Genomic DNA, 22,888 nt, shown 5'->3' on the forward strand with positions numbered 1-22,888 from the left:
GGATCATGGTAATTACCACTGGGTCATCGTGCCCAGGGATTACTCCTCGCCCGTCTTCCTTTGTGAATGAAATGGTCGGAAGATCGGGGGACCCCTCTTCGACCTGGTAGACTCTCTTGAGATGTCTTTTTCGGGAGGATTTTGTGAGTCCCCCTCCCGCAAATCCTCCTGAGATCATATGGATATGTCTCTCCGGAGTTTGTGGTGGTGGATCTCTTCTATCCGTATCTTCTCGCTTTCTTTTTCCATGACCGTCCGACCTTTCTATGAGATATCTGTCAAGCCGACCTTCTCTGGCTAGCTTTTCTATCACATTTTTAAGGTCGTAACAGTCGTTTGTGGAGTGTCCATATATCTTATGGTACTCGCAGTAATCACTGCGGCTCCCCCCTTTTTTATTCTTGATGGGTCTGGGGGGAGGCAGCCTTTCAGTATTGCAAATTTCTCTGTATACGTCCACTACAGGAACTTTCAATGGAGTATAAGAGTGATATTTTCTTGGCCTATCAAGGCCGAGCTCTTCCTTCTTCTTCGCTTCCCTCTCCCTTTCTTTCGTTGAGGGAGGGGGCCCGATTCGCAAACTCGGGTCTCTTAGCCTAGCGTTTTCTTCCATATTGATGTACTTTTCAGCTCTTTCCTGTACATCATTTAAAGAGGCGGGGTGTCTTTTTGATATGGACTGTGAGAAGGGACCTTCTCTAAGACCATTGACTAGCCCCATGATGACCGCTTCGGTGGGCAGGTCTTGAATCTCCAAACATGCTTTGTTGAATCTTTCCATATAGGCCCGTAAGGACTCCCCGACCTCCTGTTTTATTCCCAGGAGGCTTGGTGCATGTTTTACTTTGTCCTTCTGGATGGAGAACCTCATTAAGAATTTTCTTGAGAGGTCTTCAAAACTGGTAATTGACCTCGGAGGGAGACTGTCGAACCACTTCATCGCTGCTTTGGACAAGGTTGTCGGGAAAGCTTTGCATCGCGTAGCGTCTGAAGCGTCGGTCAGATACATCCGACTTTTAAAGTTGCTCAGATGATGCTTTGGATCGGTGGTTCCATCGTAGAGGTCCATATCGGGGCTTCTAAAGTTTCTCGGAACTTTTGCCCTCATTATGTCCTCGCTAAACGGATCTTTCTCTCCTAAGGGAGAATCTTCTCTATCGCCTTGGAAATTCCGACCCTTGAGGGAGGATTCTAACTTTAAGAGTTTTCTTTCTAACTCTTTTCGTCGCTCCATCTCCTCTTTTAGGTTCTTTTCAGCTTCCCTTTGTCGTTCCCGCTCCTGCTCTATCTGCTCGAGGCGGCTATGAATTAGCCCCATAAGCTCACTAGCGAGAGGGGGTCCTTCTTTTTCTGACTCGCGCCCCTCCGAGGAGTTTACCTTCGGATTTTTGATTCCGGAAGTACCTTCCTTATTTTGATCATTAGCTTCCTGGTGGAGGTTCTGATCTGCTTCATTGTTTCCAGTGTTCAAATTCTCTTGATCAGAATCTGTCTCCACATGACCTTCTTCAGGGGATCTTTCCGCCATCACTGGTCAATCTCTCGGGTCCCCGGCAACGGCGCCAATGTTACGGTGGGTAACCAGAGATATGTGGGCCGGATGACGTTGGTTGGCCCAAACACGTGAGGGAGGCGGCTATCGAGGGCACATGAAACTCGGTGTTCCTCCGTCCGACTTGTGCGTGTGAAGAATGGGGGGTGGTACCTGCAATGACACTCCAATGCCTAAGTTAGCAAGAGTGTGAGCAAGTTGAGAATGTATTGGGACTTAGTGATACCTGAGGGATGTCAGGGTATTTATAGTGGTGAACCAATAACCACCGCTGAAGTAGTGCCACCTTTTTAGGTGGATAACCGTTCCCATATCTTAGGGAGGTTAAGATATGGCTCTATGAAGTGGTTAGAGAGTTTCTAGGGGCGGTTACTCATTCGAATGAGTGTTATCTGCCAGCTAACCCTCGTATCCGACTTCTTTGGAGTAGGTCGTGTTCAGTACCGACTTCTGGGGATGAAGGCCGGTACTGGAGGAGGGCCAACCCCTTTGGGTTGGGCTTCTTTGCTTGGATCCTGGGTCCTATTTATTGGGCCAGGGTATGAACAATTATCAATACCATATCACAGTAAGATCATATTCACTGTTTTCACTTTAGTTTGTCACTCTCTTTTTAAGATTGGCACTTTAAAAAATTAAAAATAAAAATAAAAATAAAAATAAAAGTTATAAAAACGACTGCGTCTTCTCCAATGAATGATAGTGGTGAATTAGTGATGTCTTCTTTCTTATAGAAAGAGAAAGGGACTAGATATGCAAAATATTTTAAGGAGACACAAAATATAAGTCTATTATGTGTAACTGTGTATTATCGTGTCCTTTAAAAAAAAGATAAACGTGTGTCACCGCATCTATATATTAGACAGACACATTCACTGTCAAACACTATATAATGTCACAATGACGTCGCTCTTTCTCTCTTCTCTTCTTACTAAATCACACAGAGTTTAAAATATATTTTTAAAATTTTTTAATAATTGTCAAATAATTTTTATTTAAATTTAATTATAAATTAATTTTTTATATATTATTTAGTTATAAAATCTTTCTCTATTTTCTAAGTTATTATTTTATTATTTATCTATCATATTCATTAACAATTAAAAACAAAAATAACAACGAAATAGATCTTTCATTAATCATGTTTTCTGTACATATTTTGACAATGTGAATTAATGAGTTTTTTTATCCCTTAGTCCGTTACACAATGAATTGAATTAAGCTATACAAGATGAGTTTTTTCAAATTCAATTAAAAGTGTTATCCAATCAATTGAATTGCGCAATATAATGGATTTTTTTCTTATCAATCGATTGAGAATGTTATACCATCAATTAAATTTCATACTGTGCTATATATTAAGCCATTATGAATTTACCACCATTTAGTAAAAGAAAATAATCGTTTTTGGTCTAGACTGAATAAAAAAGAAAATGATTTTTACACAAATAAAATGAGGAGAAATTTATTGATAAAATATAAAATAATTCATAAAAAAAAAATCAATTGCAATTTTTTTTATTAAGTAGCCAAAATCTTTTTCAAAAATCTAATTTGTATATCTCTTAATATTCATCATTTTAAGGTGGTTGAAGACTATACTCAACCAAAATGTCCCTTCTGTATAACCAAATTTTTTATTCTTTTTGTATAACCAAATTTTTTTCTCATTTTAACTCACATTTATCCGAATGTTATACAGTATTCAGTACACACCTTATATTCAATCCTTTTGCTGCATTAATTTCTGCCATCTGTAGCTATGGTTAGTGGCCAATAGTTAGATTGATATGGTTCCACAGTAAAAAAAATTTTTTAGAGTGGGCACTTCTTATTCACATCTTTTGCTGCTTTGACTGTTGCTAAAATTTACCGTGGCTGAGATTGGGAGTACATCCATGTAGTGGACTTTCACCAAATAGTACGAATGAATTCATTAAACTGTAAAACTAACAAAACATATGTGAGATCAAATGAAAATAAAAATAAAAATTCATCTATAGAACTGTTATTATTTATTAGCTTATCTTATCATAGGAATGAAAATGAATTCACATTTATCCATCTATTATTTAATTGATCATGACAATCTATGAGAGTTTTAGTAATGTTCCGTTCTTTCTGAAATTCGGAGTTTTTATCAGAAAAACAATAGTGTGTTTGAATAGTAATTGCATAGATCCGCTTCATTAAGTTAAAGAACTGAAAAATACTTGATCTAAAGTATCAAAAGATTCATCTATAAAAATTTTTAATAAAAAAATTAGAAAAATAAAATAAAAAACAACAACCAGAACTACTCAAGTCTCAAAGTATTTTCATATTGTATAGTGTCATTCAATCGATTAAATTTTAAAAAAATTCATATTGTGTTACACTTACAAACGTTTGAATTTTGGAAAAATTCATATTATAGTGCGAAATTCACTCGATTCGTTGTGCTTCCAATAAATTATCAACAAACACGGTTTTCTTAGTTTTTAACAAATCAAGGAATAAAAAACTCATTGACTTATATTACCAAAATATTTATGAAAGTCACGATTAATGGAAGATCTATTTTGCTGTTATTTTTGTTTTTAATTATTAATAAATATGATAGATGAATAATAAAATAATAATTTATAAAATAGAAAATAAATTTTTATTTTATAATTAAATAATATATAAAAAATTTATTTATAATTAAAATTAAATAAAAATTATTTGACAATTATTAAAAAATTTTAAAAATATATTTTATTATTAAACTATTTAATAATCTAAACATTATAGAACCGTGGAATCTTTTGAATTAACAGATCTACTTTTCATGTTAATTCGATGCTAGCTTTTAGTAGAAATGGCTAAAACCCCAAAACTTATGATCTTGTAAGGATTTAATAGCGTAAACAATTTAAAATTTAAACTACCAAATGGTGACAGGTAATAAATGAGTTTTATATACAAATTTTAATATCTTGTACTTTCTAACGATTTACATAAATAAAAAGAAGATAAGCTTTTAACAAAAATTATTTTAAAACAATCTAAAAAATTTATTTCCTAAATAATTTATATATAGGTAAAAAAATCCTAATCTTATGTCAAAATAAATGATCAAATAAAATGAATAAATATTTTGTTTTGAGCTTTTCTAAAAGAATTTTTTGTAGAGGCAATTAATGTAGTCTTTCAAAGTGATGTGCAATAATCCATGCATATAGTTGAAATCAAACACACATTGGTTTCATAATGAAGCTATTAATTTCAAGTTTGAAATGCAAACATATACAGATGTAACCATGTTGAGGTGGCATACCTAAAAATAAAAACTATGGTCCACATGGACTACTTGAGAACAAGAGAGTACTTGGAAAATAAGAAACTTATTACACTTCACACAAGCAAGAGGCTATTTATTTTCTTTAGCATGCATAAAGGACATAGGTAGCAATGTCCTAGCATTACTAGCTCTCTGCAAAGTCAACAATTGAAGAAGTCAATATAAATTTTTATTCCAAGATTCTTTTACTAACTTAAAGAAGTCGGCATGTAAATGGGATACGAAACTGACATGTTAGTTCAAAATCTATGAGCCAATGCAAATTTATATATAATGTATCTTACGATAAAGATTACTGGTTCTGGTGTTGATCTCTTCACTATTAATTATATTTGGATCTTAACAATTAATAAAAATATAACTAATTTTTAAGTTATACTTGTTGCCATCAAAACGTTTTCTTTTCATCCTAGCTAAAGCTAAGGTTAGGCTTGTTATTATTACTACTTGAAATCACTAAGGGACAACTTTTTTTTTTTTATTCTTTTATATCCATCATACTATATAGTAAGATACTTAAGTGGTATATATATATATATATATATATATATATATATATATATATATATATATATATATATATATATATATATATATATATATATATATATATATATATATATAAAATACAATAATTCTATCAAAAACTAATAATTTTAAAAAAATGCGATAATTAATCGATAATATTTAAAAAAAATATTATTAAATTATTAAATTAAAAAATTAAATAAATAACTAAAAATACTAATAAAAAGTTAAAATAAATTACATTGGTATCCATAAAAAATACAGATGCTGATAAATGTAATAAAACGACAATTATAACCACGGAAAATGGCTTTCGTGTATCAAAAGTACCCAGACGTTGGTTACACAATTGGTCCGTTAGGGTATTTTTGGCACACAGAAGTTATCTTCTGTGGGTACAATTATCATTTTATTCTTATACGGATATATTTATCAGCGTTTGTATCTTTCATAGATACAAAAAGTAATTTATTCTAAAAAGTTAATAGAATTTATTAGCCATTCAACTTTTCTCAATTTAGAAGTGTTGTAATAAGATAATGGATTGGATGGGTATACATACCATAGTCCATACCATTGACTACTTAGTTATCAAAAGTTAGTGTATGTACAATTGAGTACAAATTATTATTTAAAAAAAAATTAGCTAATATAAAAGAAATTGAGACCGTGATAGCTTTTGTTGGCAGAATTTTTATTTAAATCACCAAGAAAGATAAACATATACTACTATACTAGATCACTGTTCAGGGATTTCAAAAGGCAAGTTGTTGTTAATTTGTTTATTTCGTTCTTGGTCAAATATAAGGCCAGTTCATGGATTTTCAATTACAACACTCTTTGTTGGCCATTAGTATTGTGCTTATCTTTGACCAAATAAATCAAATACATATTTTATCAACCATGGTTAGACATGTTATTGCACGCTAAAATTAACTACTAAAATTAATTATTAATACAATATACGTATTAAAATATAAAATATATATTAAAAATGAATTAAATTTTGTATTTTTATATATAAAATCATAAAAATAAGAATGGTGCGTGCAAGTGAAATGCGTGGAATGCATTAAAGTAAAGGGATTATGTTAAGTAATTAATAATTTTTTTTGAATAACATAAATAATGAGTTCTAAAATTGACCCAATTTAAATAAAATATACTACATTCTAAATTATTCACCTAAACCTTAATATTAAAGTAACTATTCACATACTTAGTGAATTGAACATCTGATATATTCATTGTTCACATTGTTTAATATTTTTATTGTCTATCTATACTTTTCTTACAGTAAATTAAACTAGATGTTATAAATTGTTGTCCTCAATCCCCCATTGTCTCTACATCCATCAATATAAAAAAAATGAATTTTACACTTCTAGCCTTATTCCTTCTCTTTTCTTTGAGCTCACAATTACTTCTTGGAGCATCAAATGCTTCACCTGAAGAAGTTCTTGACACTTCAGGCAAGAAGCTAAGAACCGACACCAATTACTACATCATTCCAGCCAAGCCCTTCGTCATATGCGGCATTGTTAGCTGCTTTAATGGCGGAGGGCTTGTCCTGGACACCTTCGACGAAACATGTCCTCTTGATGTTATGATTGAGAAAGCAAATGACGGTCTTCCACTTCAATTCTCACCTATTAACTCTAAAATGGGTGTTATTCGAGTCTCTACAGATCTCAACATCATGTTCTCCGCCGCGGACCAAAATAATTGCCCCCAATACTCCACCGTGTGGAAGCTTGGTGACTATGATGCTTCTAATGGGCGAACATTTGTGAGCACTGGGGGTGATTTTGGAAATCCAAGTTCCCAAACCATAAAAAGTTGGTTTAAGATTGAGAAGTATGAGGATGCTTATAAGCTGGTGTATTGCCCAAGCGTGTGCAAATCTTGTAAGCATTTGTGCAAAGAAATTGGCATCTTTGAGGATAAGAATAAGAGGATGCATTTGGCTCTAAGTGATGATCCTTTCAAAGTTAAGTTCAAGAAAGTTTAATGTTCATCAAAGCTTTCTCCCATTTGTATTTGCATACTGTGTGTTTATTTATCAGGATTCTTAATTAAGTAGTTATTAGGTTTCCTTGTTAAAAAATATAAATAAAGGTATGAATAAGGAGAATATGATATTCTCCTAGCTTTACTAATAATACTATTTATGGATTGCAAAGTTGATTTCTTAAGTAAATCTGTAATTTTTTCTTATTATCAAGCTTCGGTTTCAGAATCTATTTAATTTTTTTAATGATGATATTGACATGATTTTGGAGGTAAATGTTAATAAGAGCTATATTTAAATAAGTTCTTGAAAATTTTTTGCGTCAGACATTTTTATTCTTAAAAAAAATAAAATATATAATTTGTCTATTTTAGTTAGAATTATTATTTTTAATTAGATGAATAAATTTTTAACAGTGTAATAAAAAATTTTATATATTTTATTTTTATAAAATTTAATAATTTTAATTTAATAAATTTGTTTAGAGACAAAAATGTTTGATACAAAAAGTTTTAAAAATCTATTTAAATATGTATTATTCTCTAAATAATATAAATAGTGCAACCATCGATCTCATCAGCATCCAATTATGTTCATCAAAGTCAAATTCTAAAGAACAAAGAAAAAATTACTAAGTGAATTCAATTAAAGATCGATTTTGTTCAATTTCTTTTTTTTTTTTCGTGAACAAAAATATGACTTCGCCTTATTTGGAAATTGAAAAAAAGAAAAGGTCAAATGTAAACACAATTAAAAAAAAAAAGGGAAAAGGTTACAGCCAAGTTGTCCACTTGTCCTCCTCTGTACGTAACCTTGTACTTCAATTTTGTCAACTATATCTATCTAGTGTTCCCAATATTTCATTCATCGGTTATGTTGCTGATCAAGGCAATTCAAGGCTCAACGATCCAAATATCCAATTACCGAAATAAATAAAAGGCTCAAGCATCTATACTCTAAAATAAAAATAAATAATCATTTTTTATTATAAAAAATTTTAATACTAATAAATTCATCATAAAAAATTAAAATTAAAATTAAATTTACGTATATAAAATATCGATAAAAATAATCAATTATTAAATTTTTGTTAATAATTTTATAAATAATTTTTTTCTTTCTTCTTTTTTCTTTTTCATAACTATCACTACTTTTGTTACGAAATCCACCATCTCACCAGATCTCCTCTTCTATTATTCCTAAAAAACATTGCAGCGAAGTTCAACTCACCACAACAACAATACTTTGTTCTACAACCAAACTCCTTTCTTTTTTTCTCTCTTTGTAAATGATGGCATCGGAACAACACGAGGAGTCCCAAGAGGACAAAGAAGAGGAAAACATTGATGACGACGAAAAAAACGAGCCTTCTCCCTCTACCTCATCTGTTGCCCTTGCGGTAACCGTCGTCGTTCCCTACTCCTCCGTGATCTCCAATGGCGAAAAGGCTCCAATTTCAACCCCGACCATCATTGCGGCCACCACCGTGGTCGTTGTCCTCGAAGGCAGCTCCTCCGATCCGGAATGGTAGCAGCAAATTGAGGAGAAGCTGCTCAATGATTCACGGAAGCTGTTCCAGCGACTGTGGACGGACGAGGATGAGATTGAGCTTCTGTAAGGGTTTCTCAAGTACGCATCGCAACGAGGTTCATCTCACCACAATGACATTGTTTTATTCTACAGGTCACATAAAGTCATAAAGAACATAACTTCAATCTCAACGCTGTCGCTATAGGTTTTCCTGCAACGCCAAACTAAACAATAACTGTGAGAGTAACATGTGTAGCAGTGGATATGGCATACCGAGTTTAGTTGAAAAGATGGTGATGATATGAGTTGTTTGTCGCTGTTAGTGAAGGAATTGGTGGGCGGCGCTGCCATGGGTGATGATCACTTTGGTGGAAGAGGGTTTGGAGGTTGAGGCTTTTCAGTTTTCACTGAACCCCATTCTTTTGTGGTTCGGAGCTAGGGGTGGCAACACTACCCGAACCCGCGGGTACCCACCCCGCCCCTACCCGCTCGGGGCGGGTAATTACCCATCCCCGTACCGGGACGGGTTTTAACGGGGCGGGTTCTTGGGCGGGGTGGGGCGGGGTCGGGTTTAGGTTGAACCCGCCCCTACCCGCCCCGATATATATAATATATATGTAAATATATATATTTTTAATATATAATATATGTAACATATATAAAATAATTAGTAAAATGATTAATAATATTATATCATATATAAATTTTTACTTTATTTTATATTACGTATGTAAATGGTGGTTATATAATTTTTAAAATTTAATTTTATTTGTTGGATTTAATAATTATAGGGGCGGGTAGGGGCGGGGCGGGTACCCGCAGGGGCAGGTACCCGCAGAGGCAGGTTAGGGTTTAACATTTTACAACCCGCGGGTAGGGCGGGGCGGGTTTGATGCGGGTTTTTTGTAGGCGGGGCGGTGTCGGATAGAGCAAAAACCTGCCCCTATCCGCCCCGTTGCCACCCCTATTCGGAGCGATGAATAATGAGTTTTGGTAAAGAAGGGTATTGATGAAATTATAAACAAAAATTTAGTAATTGATTATTTTATAATTATTGTTTCAATTTTTTATGGACAATTTTATTAGGGTTCGAATCTTTTAAAATTAGAAATTGCTATTTATTCTTTAAAATAATAAGTATCAAATAGATAGATTATTTATAGATAAAAAATAATATAAGTAATATGTATGGGTTAAATATGTTTTAAATTTGGTTATTATAAAATATCTATTTTTAATTTTGACCTTTGTAACCTTTTTGTTTTAATTTTGGTCTAATAAAATTTAAAAATGATATATTTTAATTTTTTTAATAATTTATTCTGTAATATTTACGTAGGGCTGGTAATGGGTAGGGTAGGGTTTGGACTCTACCATAATCCTACCCGCAGGTTGAAAATTCTATTAAAACTCTACCCTATCCTATCCGCGGGTTGAGAATCTCTCAACCTTAACCCTATCCGCACCCTAAAGTTCTAAACCCTACCCTACCCTACCCTACCCTACCCTACCCGCAGAAATATCAAATTTTTTTAAAGTAAATATAAAATTCAATCATTTCAAATTTTATACAAATTAATAACATAAAAAATAATAAACTAATGCTCTAAATTACTAAATTAACTAACTAGTTTAGTGGTTGTTTACTTATTATAAGTCATTACATAAGAGAAGTTGTAGATTTAACTCTCACTTCCTTCATTATATACCTAATTTTTATAAAATATGTATTATATTTGAGGTGCGGGTAGGGTAGGGTAGGTTACACCCTAAACCCGTACCCTACTCTACCCGCAGACATACCCGGATCGTACCCTACCCTATCCGCAGCAGGTAGGATATCCTACCCTACCCAAACAGGTTGGACCGAATTAAGTACCCACGGGTAGGATATAAATTGCCAGCCCTATACTTACGAGACATAAAAGTTGAAATATTGATCGATGTGATAAAATATGTTACATTATTATTTAATTTACTAGGGTAGTACGTATTTAATGGAATAAATTAACAGTGTGGAGTAAAATAGATAACTTTCAAATTTTATTGGACTAAAATTAACCTTTTTTAAGTCTCAAACAAAAAAATATTTTATAAGAATTAAGTCTAACAACATATATGAATATTTTGGACACAACTTCTTGATCTGATAACTAGTGGTGTTTCTTTCAGAGTTGATCTTGGCCGTTCGGTTGGTGTCTGTGTCCATAATAAATGAAGAATGGTTTTTTTTTTTTTATCGAAGATATGAAAATTCGAACCCGTAACTTCTTAATTAAATATGGGAAGACTATGTCATTTGAGCTATTGCTTTTTGGCATGAAGAATGAGACTTTTGCCAATGAACATGGCGCAAATGCCATTAGATAAAAAATATTTGCGCTGCTTTTGTACATATCTTTTTATATATTTTTTATAATATAAAAGATAAATTTTTTTTATTTTTTTTTATTTTTTATTGATCATTTTTATTATCAAAATAAAAATATAAAAATATATATAGAATAATGATATAGATAACATTACTGGAGCTGGCACTATTAAAGAGGCCGACAAGGTTAGGGAGACTATATTTAGATTCAACTAGATATATTAAAATTAATCACTAAAATTAATTATTAGTATAAAATATATGTTAAAATATAAATATATATTATTAAAAATAAATTAAATTATAACTATATTTATACATAAATATATTGATGATTGATTTTAATATATAGCTAATAATTTTAATATATAAATAATATTTTTGTTTTAAGATTATCTAGGTGTTTCATTATTTGTTATGTATTTTATTTGCTTGTCCCCTCCTGGTTTTTTTTTTTGGTGTTATATATATAGATACGTTAGGACATGCCTATTGATCCACTTTTTATATATTAAATATATATATTAAAAAAATAATAAGTTGTTTATAACTTAGATAAAAAGTTTTGAGTTTAAGACATTGAAATAATAAAATAATTTTTTAATAAATTATACTTAATAAAAGATATTTAAAAAAAATTAGACACTAAATTATTTTTATATCTCTTTAGATAATAGATAAATAGATATTGGATTAGTAGTTATTTCTTTATAATTAAATAGTAAATATGAAAAATTAGTTTTACGTTAAAGAAAATTCATCTTATTTTTTTACTTATTATTTTTTTTTTAATTTTATCTGTAATCGAGACCTCCCACGATGACCCAACATTATTATATTTTGCTTGTCCTTTTCGATGATTAACTAGGATTTAGTGCGCATAAAATCTTTGATAAAGTATATCCAGATAAGAAATTATGAAATCTAATATAACATACAAAACTCAAATTTAGTTTATTTATTAATTAATAATAATAGCAAAATTTTAGTTATGAGAGCGAGAGAGCGAGAGAGAGTGTGGGAGGAAAACACTGGGCGGGGTAGATCTAGGGTTCTAGGTAAGGATCCCCGGATTTAGAATCGAGAAGAGTATCGGCAGCTGGAGCTTGAATCTTTCTCAGTATTCGTGAGTAATCTTCCAGGCGACATCTCAAAGAGAGAGCTATTCCACTTGTTCAATTGGACGGGGCGCATCATTGACATATACTTAACTCGGAAAAATAAAGGTATGAATATATACATGTTTGCGTTTATTCGGTACACAACAAAAGGAGGGGCGTTGAAAGCTATCGCGGAAATGAATCGAATGCGACTGAGAGGTAAGGTGGTGTTTGTGGGGGAGGCAAAGTATAGAAGAACGCCGGAGTCCCAAAACATGAACAATATGAATGGAAGGAATGGAACGGAAAATCCCAGGGCCCTGCAGATAAGTCAAGAAGTAGTGTAGAATGCATTGATGGAAGGACATGAAGAGCGGAAGAAGGGCTTGGAGAAGGATCCCCAGGAGAATAGGAGCATAAAAAACATAGAGGTAGATGTGGTGACAGAAAATCTGGAATGGCTACAGAGGAGTCTCGTAGTGGACATGACAATGCCTATTAACGTTGGTTCTCTGAAGAAGATGATCGCGAAAAACTTGCCTAACGTCATTCAGATCCAAGAGATGGGAGCATACAAAGCACTTATCACTTTCGATAGTGTTCGGAATGCGGAAGAAAATTACACGTTTAATATGAACACTCTCCTCCAATTATTTCACAGTGTAAAGCGGTGGGAGGAGTCGAAGCAAAGTGGTACCCGGAGAGTGTGGTTGGAGTGCTTCGGGGTTCCGTTGCACGTATGGTCAGTAGACACGTTCAAAGCAATAGGAAGCCAATGGGGTGAGGTAATTGCATGTGATAGAGGAACTGAATTGTGCAGTTCATTTACGGTAGGAAGAGTGCAGATTGATACTTCTGTGAAGGATGTCATTCAGGAGCGGATTCATATAACGGTTGGAACGGATCATTTTGATGTACTGGTCAGAGAGACTGGACACGAGGCGTGCAATATAGTGTGCATGGAGAAATCGGGAGATCGTGAAGAAAATGCACTTTTGGATAACAGAAGCACACGCAAGAATTTAGGAATGGTTCTCTGGCCGAGACAAGAAGCAGAATCTTGCCGTACAGGAATCCATGACGAAGAGCTGGTACTGAAGGTACATCGGGGAGAGGAGAATGACAAGGGTAGAATCGTAATTACTGATGAATTTTTGAATGACTGGATTAATGGCAGTAGATATCAAAATTATGGGGAGATCATAACGCATCAAGCCGTTATGGGAGTAAATCATGGTACTCCTGATTGTGAGGGAAGTAGCACTCAAATTAACAAGGCTGACTCGGAACGGACTGTAACTTGCACACTTAATGGACTACCTAATTGGCCCATCAATGAACAAATACAAAAACAAAAAAGGGAAGGAAAACCAAAGGATAGGGCCGGCTACACTCAGGTCCAGGAGGATACAAGGCTTGGGTGTCCAACCAAGATATGGGCCACTACCTATAGTAAGAATCAGGAGGAGCGGTTGGGTATCATAGGCCCTATCCCTATTGTTAGCAAGGAGACTAGTGCAGGGTCCGGTTTTGATGGGTCGGGTCAAAGGGTGGGCTGGAAGGGTGGGAAAGTGGCGCTGAACCCTAACGACGCGGAGAAGAGAGGTAGAGATTGCGGTGTGGATTCATACGAAGAAGAAAACAGCGCACGGGAAGGGCTTGGGCATGAGATCACAGGCGACGTCGACCAAAGGGGATGGACGACTTGCGGTGGGGAGGGCCGAATCCAAACAGAGGAGGTTAAAGCCGTCGATGATGATGGCAGTACCGTGGCGGGCGAAGAGGAACTCCGAGCAGGTGGAGTTGAGCTTGCGACGGATGGAGTGACGGTAGACCAGAACGTTGGTGGCGGAAGTTGGGAAGAGGATAAGGATGGAGTTGATGATGGGAGGGCCACGACGCTTGAGGGATACGTTCCAGAGGGTCACGGCAACCTCGACATAACTGGTGCCATGCGTGACTATGAAATTAACCGGGATGCTTGTCGGCAGAAGGACCTGGAAACTGAGGGAAGCAGCCGGTGACAGTCAGCCTTCAAGGATAAAGGAGCAATCACTGGAAAACCAAAGAACCTGGGAGCTGGGTAAAGAGTCTGGAGTGATACTGCAGGATGAGGAAGTGGATATTATGGAAATTCTCCAAGAACAAAATGCAGAAATAGCTCGTAAACGAAGAATTGCAAAGCAAAAGGAGAAGCTAAGGCGGTGCAGGCCAAAACATAAAAAACAGGTGTGTAAAAATATTGTAAATGATTTTTAGTTCATGAAATGTTAGGGGGTTACGAGGTGATGGAAAGTTACAGATGGTGAAGGACCTTAGGAATAAACATAAGTTAGACATGTTGGGATTGATTGAGACTAAGAAGCAGGTAGTGACAAAGTTCGATGTTACAAGAATTTGGGGGCATGATGGTGTAGGTTGGGAATATGTAGGTTCTGATGGTGCTTCCGGTGGGCTGTTGTTAATCTGGAATGATTTGGTTTTTAGAATGAATAATTGCTAGAAAGGGGAGAGGTGGCTGTGTGTTGAAGGAATTATTTTAAAGAGACGGTTCCATTGTTCGTTTGTCTTGGTATACGGAGCACACACTAGAGCAGATAATATTAATGTTTGGGAGGAGCTGAGTTATATAGCTGGATTGTGTCAAGTTCCTTATTGCTTTATGGGAGACTTTAATGAAATTGTACATGAAGAAGAAAGAAAAGGCGGTACTGGTTTGACTCGATCTGCGGAAGAATTCAAGAGTTGGATACAAGATATGAACTTAGTGGATATGCCACTCTCTGATTGCAAGTTTACATGGTTCAGGGGCCGTTCTTGCAGTCGGATAGACAGGGTTCTGCTGAGTTTAGAGTGGTTAGAAGAGTTTCCGGAGTCTCAAATTCGAGGTGGGCCAAGGGGCTTATCAGACCATTGTCCTATAATAGTTGAGGACAGGAAGTTGTCGCTTGGTCCAAGGCCGTTCAGAAGCCTGGACTCGTGGTTCACACATGAGGGCTTCCTCCAAATGGTAAAGGAGGAGTGGAGAGGTCTAGGGGACAAACCGTTCACAGATAAATTGAAGGCTTTGACTGTGCCGTTGGGGAGATGGCATAAGGAGAATTTTGGCGAGATGGATAAGATTGCAAAGTTTGAGGAAGAAATCAAGAGGGTTGATGATTTGGTAAGTAATGGAGTGTATAATGGAACGATGGAGGCTAGAAGGAAGGCGCTGGTTACCTGCTGTGAGAGATGGTATGTGAGAAAGGAGGTACATTGGAAACAGATGTCTCGGTCTCGACATGCAAAGGACATGGACAAAAATACACGGTACTTCCATAATATAGCATTAGCAAGAAGGCAGAATAATAGGATTGATGCGTTGGTAATTAATGGCAGAAGGGTACGGAACCAATCTAGAATAAAGATTGCAATCAGAGGCTTCTACAAAGACTTATATCATCAAGAACGGTCTCCTAAGGTGAGCTTCAGAGATGGGTTGGTGGAGAAAATAGATGAGCAAGATGCTGCGACCTTAGAAGTTCTACCATCGACTGAGGAAATCCGAGAAGCAGTGTGGGATTGTGAGTCATCGAAGGCACCAGGGTGTGATGGGTACAACATAAACTTCATCAAGAGATGTTGGGATGAGATTGGGGCAGAATTCACGGCAGCAGTAATGGGATTCTTTCAGACGTTCAAGTTACCGGCGGACTCCAATATCACGTGGGTGGCGCTGGCACCTAAGTTCATTGGTGCGGAGGAAATTAAGGACTTGCGACCTATTAGTATGGTGGGGTGCGTGTACAAGGTTATATCCAAGGTCCTAGTTAGAAGAATGAGATCAATGATGCCAGCATTCGTAGGGGAGACCCAGAGTGCATTCGTACAGGGTAGAAAAATACACGATGGGACATTGATTGCATGTGAAACAGTAAACTGGCTCAAGTTAAGGAAAAAGGAGGCAGCAATAATTAAGCTGGATTTCCAAAAAGCCTATGATAGAGTCAAATGGAGCTTCGTGGACATTGTGCTACAGAAGATGGGGTTCGGTCAGAGGTGGAGAGCATGGGTAATGGAGTGTGTGACTACTGCTTCTATGTCGGTTCTGATAAACGGTTCGCCTTCTAAGCCGTTCAACATGGAAAGAGGCCTGAGACAAGGTGACCCCCTCTCACCCTTCTTGTTTGTACTAGTTGTGGATGTACTGCATCGAATGATTGGAGAGGCAGTCCGGAACGGACGAATATCACCTCTTTTGGTCGGCAGAGAAAATATAGAATTGTCACACCTTCAATTCGCAGATGATACTATCCTTTTCTGCCCACCAGAAGAGGAGACTATTAGGAATTACAGGAGGTTGTTGAGGTGCTTTGAGTTGATGTCAGGGCTTTGTATCAATTTTGATAAATCCAGCTTCATTCCAATCAATTGTGATGAGCAGTGGGCCAAGGCTATGTGCAATTTTTTGGGTTGTAAGCGGGACACCCTTCCAGTTAAATACCTTGGAATCCCGCTAGGTGCAAATCCAAGGTTGGTGAAGACTTGGAAGCCTATAATAGACAAAGTGGAGGAGAAGCTCAGCCTGTGGAAAGCAAAGTTGCTGAATAAAGCGGGAAAATTGGTGCTTATCAAATCAGTCTTAAATAGCTTGCCGGTGTATTACTTGAGTCTGTTCAAGATGCCGAAGGCAGTTGTTGAGAAGTTGATATTTTTGCAAAGAAGGTTCCTGTGGTGTAAGGAAGATGGTCAAAATGGTATGCCTCTGGTAAGATGGGAAGTGGTGCAAGCTCCTAAGAAGTTGGGTGGTTTGGGCGTGGGGGATGCTGTGATTCGGAACACGGCTCTGCTATTTAAGTGGTGGTGGCGTTTTACTAAGAAAGAGTGCCCGCTGTGGAAGAAGGTCGTGTGTTCATGCCATAATCTAAGCTCAACTAAATTGCTCTCAACTCAAGTGCTACCTACTAGGGGAGGCCCATGGAAGGATATTTGCCAACTCAGATTCACGAATCAACAGCTTAGGAATAAGATGGTTACAGGCTTGTCAATGGAGGTGGGTGATGGACAACGAACTCGGTTTTGGGAGGATGTATGGCTCCTCGGTGGGGCTCTAAAAGATCAGTTCTCGAGGCTCTTCTCTGTTTCAAACCAGGAGGGATCTGTTATTGGGGCTTGTGATTTTTGGGATGGGTTAGAGTGGATCTGGAATTTCTAATGGAGGCGTGATCTCTTCCAATGGGAATTGGAACTCCTGAATCAGCTGCATGAGATTCTGAGACCTGTGAGGCTAGTACAAAATAGAGAGGATAGAGTGGTGTGGAAGTATGATAGGCAAGGTGTTTTCTCAACTAACTCGTTTGTGCAGGTATGGCAAGAGGAAGTGCTACCAGAGGAGATAACCAGCTTCAGCTTTACTAGGAGTATTTGGAAAGGTCTGGTTCCTCCAAGAGTGGAGCTATTTGCTTGGTTTGTGCTGATAGACCGAGTGAATACGAAGGAAAGGCTAAGCCGGTTTGGCATCATCACTCAGGAAGATAATGTTTGTGTGTTATGTAATAATGACGTGGAACATGCACATCACTTGTTTCTAGGCTGTACTTTTATGTGGCAAGTGTGGAATGCTTGGATATCAGCTTTTGGTCGACTATGGTCTTTTCCGGGTTCGCTGAAAGAGCACTTTTTGAGCTGGACAGAGGAACCTCGGAGCAAGGAGAATCAGCGGCAGAGATTGAGGTGCTTCTGCGCGGTACTTTGGAATATTTGGCTGGAAAGAAATAGGAGGATATTCCAACATACCAACAAAGGCGTTGACGAAATTATCAACATGACCTTCAGTTGCGCTAACGAGTGGAGTTGTGTGGATCCTTTTGGTTGTTGATGGCTATGCCAGAGATGACTTGGGGGTCGGCTTTGGGTGTTTGGTTCTAGTTTTTAGTCTTTAGTTCTTAGTTTGTATTTTCTTAATTTTTGGTCTCTAGTTTTAATTTTATTTTTATTTTTAGTTGTTGGATGATCCTGTTTGTTCCACCCTTATTGTGTTGAGCTTTGCTTTCAAAAAAAAAAGTTTATTTATTAATAAATGATATTATATGATTGATTCAGAAGAATTACTTAATTAGTTACAAACTCATGAATCGGAGAAACAAAAGGCAAATGTATGCATAAAGAGCTTTGTGGTTGTGACTTGTGAGACCGGGTGGAAAAAGAAGATAGAGATAATAATGCTGATCATGAAATTTTAAAATTAATATCAAGTGTAATTAAGGACAAAAGAAAATTAATAATATATATATACCCCATACATGATATTGAAGAGATTTCCTTATTACTAATTAACCTGTTATTCCCTAGATAGCATTACTATATAGTAGTCCATTAGTAACTCAATTATTTGCAACAAAAGAAGAAAACAACATACATAGTCACATAGTATAATTAAGCCAGCAAATAAACGATTAGATGCATGAACCAATGAATTATTCTATCAAAAACTGGTTCCTATTGTTCAAATACCAAAACCCGTTTCAGCTTAAGGATCCCCATATCTAGTATCTATTATATTATGCAACTAAAAATATATAATAGAACTTAGAGAGATTTACATACATAGAACTTCTGAGTTTTGACCCCCCAAAAACGGAGATTTACATATATATAGCTAGCTACTTGATTTGATAACAAAGTATAAGAACATCAAGAGTTGAATAATATGGAAGAACATGATAAATTACAAGCAATAATAACCTCAAATTAAAAGGCCAATAGTATTGTTTCAAACCATTGACCTAAATAATTGTTCATACATAATAAGTTATATGAAAACCCCACAGATTAGAACCATATTAGCATCTATAAATTGATCATCATCTCCAACTCCAATCATCTCACAACACAAATTAAATTACTAATAATTCCTAAATAATCAACAACAATGAAGATCACACTATTTGCACTAGCCCTTCTCATAGCCTTGAGCTCACAACCACCACTTCTTGGAGCATCTAATAATAATGCTTCACCTCTGGAAGTTCTTGACACTTCAGCCAAAATCCTAAGAGCTGATTCAAATTACTATATTGTCCCTTATTGGCCACAACCCACAAAATGTTTAACTAGTGGAGGCCTAGGTCTCACTAGCATTGGCCAAACATGCCCTCTTGATGTTATTCTTGTGAATGATAGAAATCATGGTCGATTACCACTATCATTCACACCAATTAACGCTAAAAAAGGCGTTATTCGAGTCGACACTGATCTCAACATCAAATTTGCCGCTAGAACAAGTTGTCCACACCATTCTACGGCGTGGACACTTGAATTTGTTGGTTCTAAGGCGCCACAGTGGTTCGTCACAACCGGTGGTGCTCTTGGGAACCCGGGTTGGAAAACCATGTACAATTGGTTCAAGATTGAGGAGTATGATGGGGCTTATAAGTTGGTGCATTGTCCAAGTTTCTTGCCTCACAAGCATCTATGCCAGAATGTTGGTGTGGTTGTTGATCGCAATGGGAATAAGCGTTTGGCTCTCACTCATGTTCCACTCAAAGTCCAATTCCAAAAAGCATGAACAATTTAAAAGTCCTACTTATATATATAAATAAGAATAATAAGTAAATGTAATTTCTTTTTATACTTTAATGATGTTTGTTCAATAATAACGTTTATATATATGAGGACCCTCATGTAGGGTTCCTTGTAATAATAACTTTATGAATTAATAAATAAATAATACAAAATATGTTTCCCGTAAAGTTACATAGTTTCCGGCTATTTTTAAATTTTTATATACGAATTATTAGATGTGTTAGTGATTATATTCAGTATCATTATTATTAATTATTACTACTAGGATTATAAGCCAGTACTATGTACTGTATATGCATTTTGACTAAATGAATCATCATTTACTAGATTAGCCAAATAAATTGTTCCTTTTTTTTGTTTTAAAAAAATTATCAAGAGACCGTAATTAATTAAACAGTGTAGCATGCCCAAAAATTTAGTTAGAGAGACTGGGCTTCAATTTTTAGACTTAGCTTGATCTTATATTCTTAGCCCTTTAGCCTGGTTGAAGAATACATGGAAATAAATCAGTCCAAAATTGCCAATGAGCCATAGCTCACACGGCATTTCGGCTGCAAAACGGAAAAGAGAAAATGGGCATTGGATCTACCATAATTTAAATTTTGTTTATGGATATTACTATATTATCCTAAAAAGTTTGTAGTACCTAGATCTACTACCTTATCTTGGTATTCCGTGTGACTAACAAATTGTAACGTGTTCTTTTAACTAAAATAATTTATTTTTAAATTAATTTATAACATTTAAAAAACTTGTGAACAAGTTTTAAAATTTTTAATTAATTAGAATTAGCTAATGGTGATATACTTTCATATGTATAAATAATAGTTTAATCTTTTAATTAGATCAAAGTAGCCATATTCTTGTATAAAAAAAGTTACCTAACAAATCCATCCCTTGTTTTAAAAAATAAACAATACGGTTCTCAAGCATCTTCTTAATTAGTTGAAATAATACAACACTTTCATGATGACTTTACCTACAAAACAAAGGGAGGGTGAGTTAATTAGGCAAAGAAAGCCATCATCAGTCAACCATTTCAGTTGATGGCTTCAAAAACAACCGATTCTGACCATAGTAATTAAACATTTTATAACATCCTAATTTTAGTTTCTTAGTCAATAAAAGTGTGTACTTTGATCACGATGGGTAATGAGGTACAAGGTATTATATATACTTTAGCATATATAAATTAAATCAACCTCATATATATATAGGTTTGTGAATTTGTGATTAGTGTTCAATGAAGATCACATTACAAGCACTTCTCTCACTCTTTGCCTTATGCACAAAACAAATATTTTTCGGAGGATATGATGATGATTCACCTAACCAAGTTCTTGACACATTAGGGAACAAGCTCAGAGAAGGTGAAAATTACTACATTATCCCTGTCCAAGTCCAAGCTACTAATAATAAATTTTCAATTGGCACCATGATTTTAAATTGCACTTTCAATGCGGATCCGGTGTGCCCTACTCTTTTTTTGGGGGTTGTGGATGGAATAATAAACCATGGGCAACCATTATCTTTTTCATCCATTAAACCAAACAAGAGAGGTTTTGTTCATGTGTCAAGGGATCTCAACATTAAGTTTTCTTCATCATGGGTCCAAACAAGTTATTGTTGTAATAAGGGATATTCAAGGGTGTGGGAGATTGGAATGTTTGATAGGTCAACGAGGAAGTGGTTTGTGACTAGTGGGGGTAGTGTTGGAAACCCTAGTTGGAGAAGCATAAAAAAGTGGTTCAAGATAGAGAAGTATGAAAAAGGTTATAAAATAGTTTATTGCCCAAGTTTTTGTGAGTATTGCAAGGTTCAATGTAGGGATATTGGAGTATATGAGGATCAAAATGGGAACAAGCGTCTAGCCCTCGTTGATGTACCTTACAAAGTTCAATTCCAAAAGGCTTAAAAAATAGAAAGCTTAATGGCTAATTTAATAAGCTACCTTTTAATTACTTAGTTTTGATTTTCGTAGCACTCATACTACTACGTACTGATTCTTAATTCACTCTTTACTCGTTTTAAATCTAATTTTAACTATTTTTATTTTAGTATATGTTGATGATATATTCGTTACTAGTGACAATAATAATGAAATTTTATACTAATCTCTCAATTTCACTCTCTTATTGCTTTAAAGGATTTGGACAGTGTCAACTATTTCCTTGGTTTAAAAATTAATCGTCTTTCTAATCATGAATTGCATATTACTCAACCTGAATACTTTCGAGATTTGTTGGAAAGGGCTGGTATGCTGCAATCAAAGCCGGTTCCTTTTGTTGGAAAGCTTTCGAGACAAATTCAAGATCACAGAAACTTCGATCATCATAATTTTTTTTTTCATTTCTTTGTGTGTATTGGGACTAGTGTTAATCATAGAAGAGAATTAACCAATTCTAAGTACTTAGGTAGCATTTGTTTTGAGGTATTGAAATAGAGATTGAGAGACTGAAACTCAATATCATGTTTGTTGGCTCAGAGACTGGTACTAAAATTTCTGTTTCTGTCCTAAAATTTCAGTATTTTAATATCTCCAAAAAGTTAGGACATAGGGGACTGAAATTTTAGAGACAGAGACGGAAACTTAATAATATTTTATACCTAAAATACCCTCATTTCAATTAATTAATTTCAATTTTAATTTTTGTCTCCCACTTTGCACCAAACAGAATAGTGAGATTTTTTTGTCTCTGTCTCTTAATCTCTGTCTCTCAATCTCAGTCTTTCAGTCTCTATTTCTCTATCAAACACTATCTTAAAAACTAAGTCAGACACATTCACGTAGTGGAGTGTATACGTTTTATATATAAGGGTAGAAAAATATAATATGCTTTAGTATGGTTATGTTTATGATGATTATATATGATAGTTATGTAAGTGTTGTTAAAATTAAAGTTATATT

The 22,888-nt window shown here is 35.2% G+C and overlaps 2 protein-coding genes and 1 pseudogene across 2 annotated transcripts; all 3 read left to right on the plus strand.

Annotated features, from left to right (window-relative positions):
- Positions 1 to 6,774: 6,774 nt before the first annotated feature.
- LOC107642174 (miraculin) lies at positions 6,775 to 7,543 on the plus strand. The gene has a single exon (XM_016345478.3). It carries the CDS (start codon positions 6,775 to 6,777, stop codon positions 7,414 to 7,416), a length of 642 nt encoding a protein of 213 aa, XP_016200964.1. The 3' UTR covers positions 7,417 to 7,543.
- Positions 7,544 to 19,312: 11,769 nt separating this feature from the next.
- On the plus strand, positions 19,313 to 19,963 carry LOC107642176 (miraculin). Its single transcript, XM_016345480.3, has one exon. It carries the CDS (start codon positions 19,328 to 19,330, stop codon positions 19,961 to 19,963), a length of 636 nt encoding a protein of 211 aa, XP_016200966.1. The 5' UTR covers positions 19,313 to 19,327.
- Positions 19,964 to 21,223: 1,260 nt separating this feature from the next.
- On the plus strand, positions 21,224 to 21,895 carry LOC148566283 (kunitz trypsin inhibitor 5 pseudogene; annotated as a pseudogene).
- Positions 21,896 to 22,888: the final 993 nt, after the last annotated feature.

Source organism: Arachis ipaensis, chromosome B5, assembly GCF_059453495.1.
Source record: "Arachis ipaensis isolate K30076 ecotype BB chromosome B5, ASM5945349v1, whole genome shotgun sequence".
In the NCBI taxonomy this organism is placed as follows: domain Eukaryota; kingdom Viridiplantae; phylum Streptophyta; class Magnoliopsida; order Fabales; family Fabaceae; genus Arachis; species Arachis ipaensis.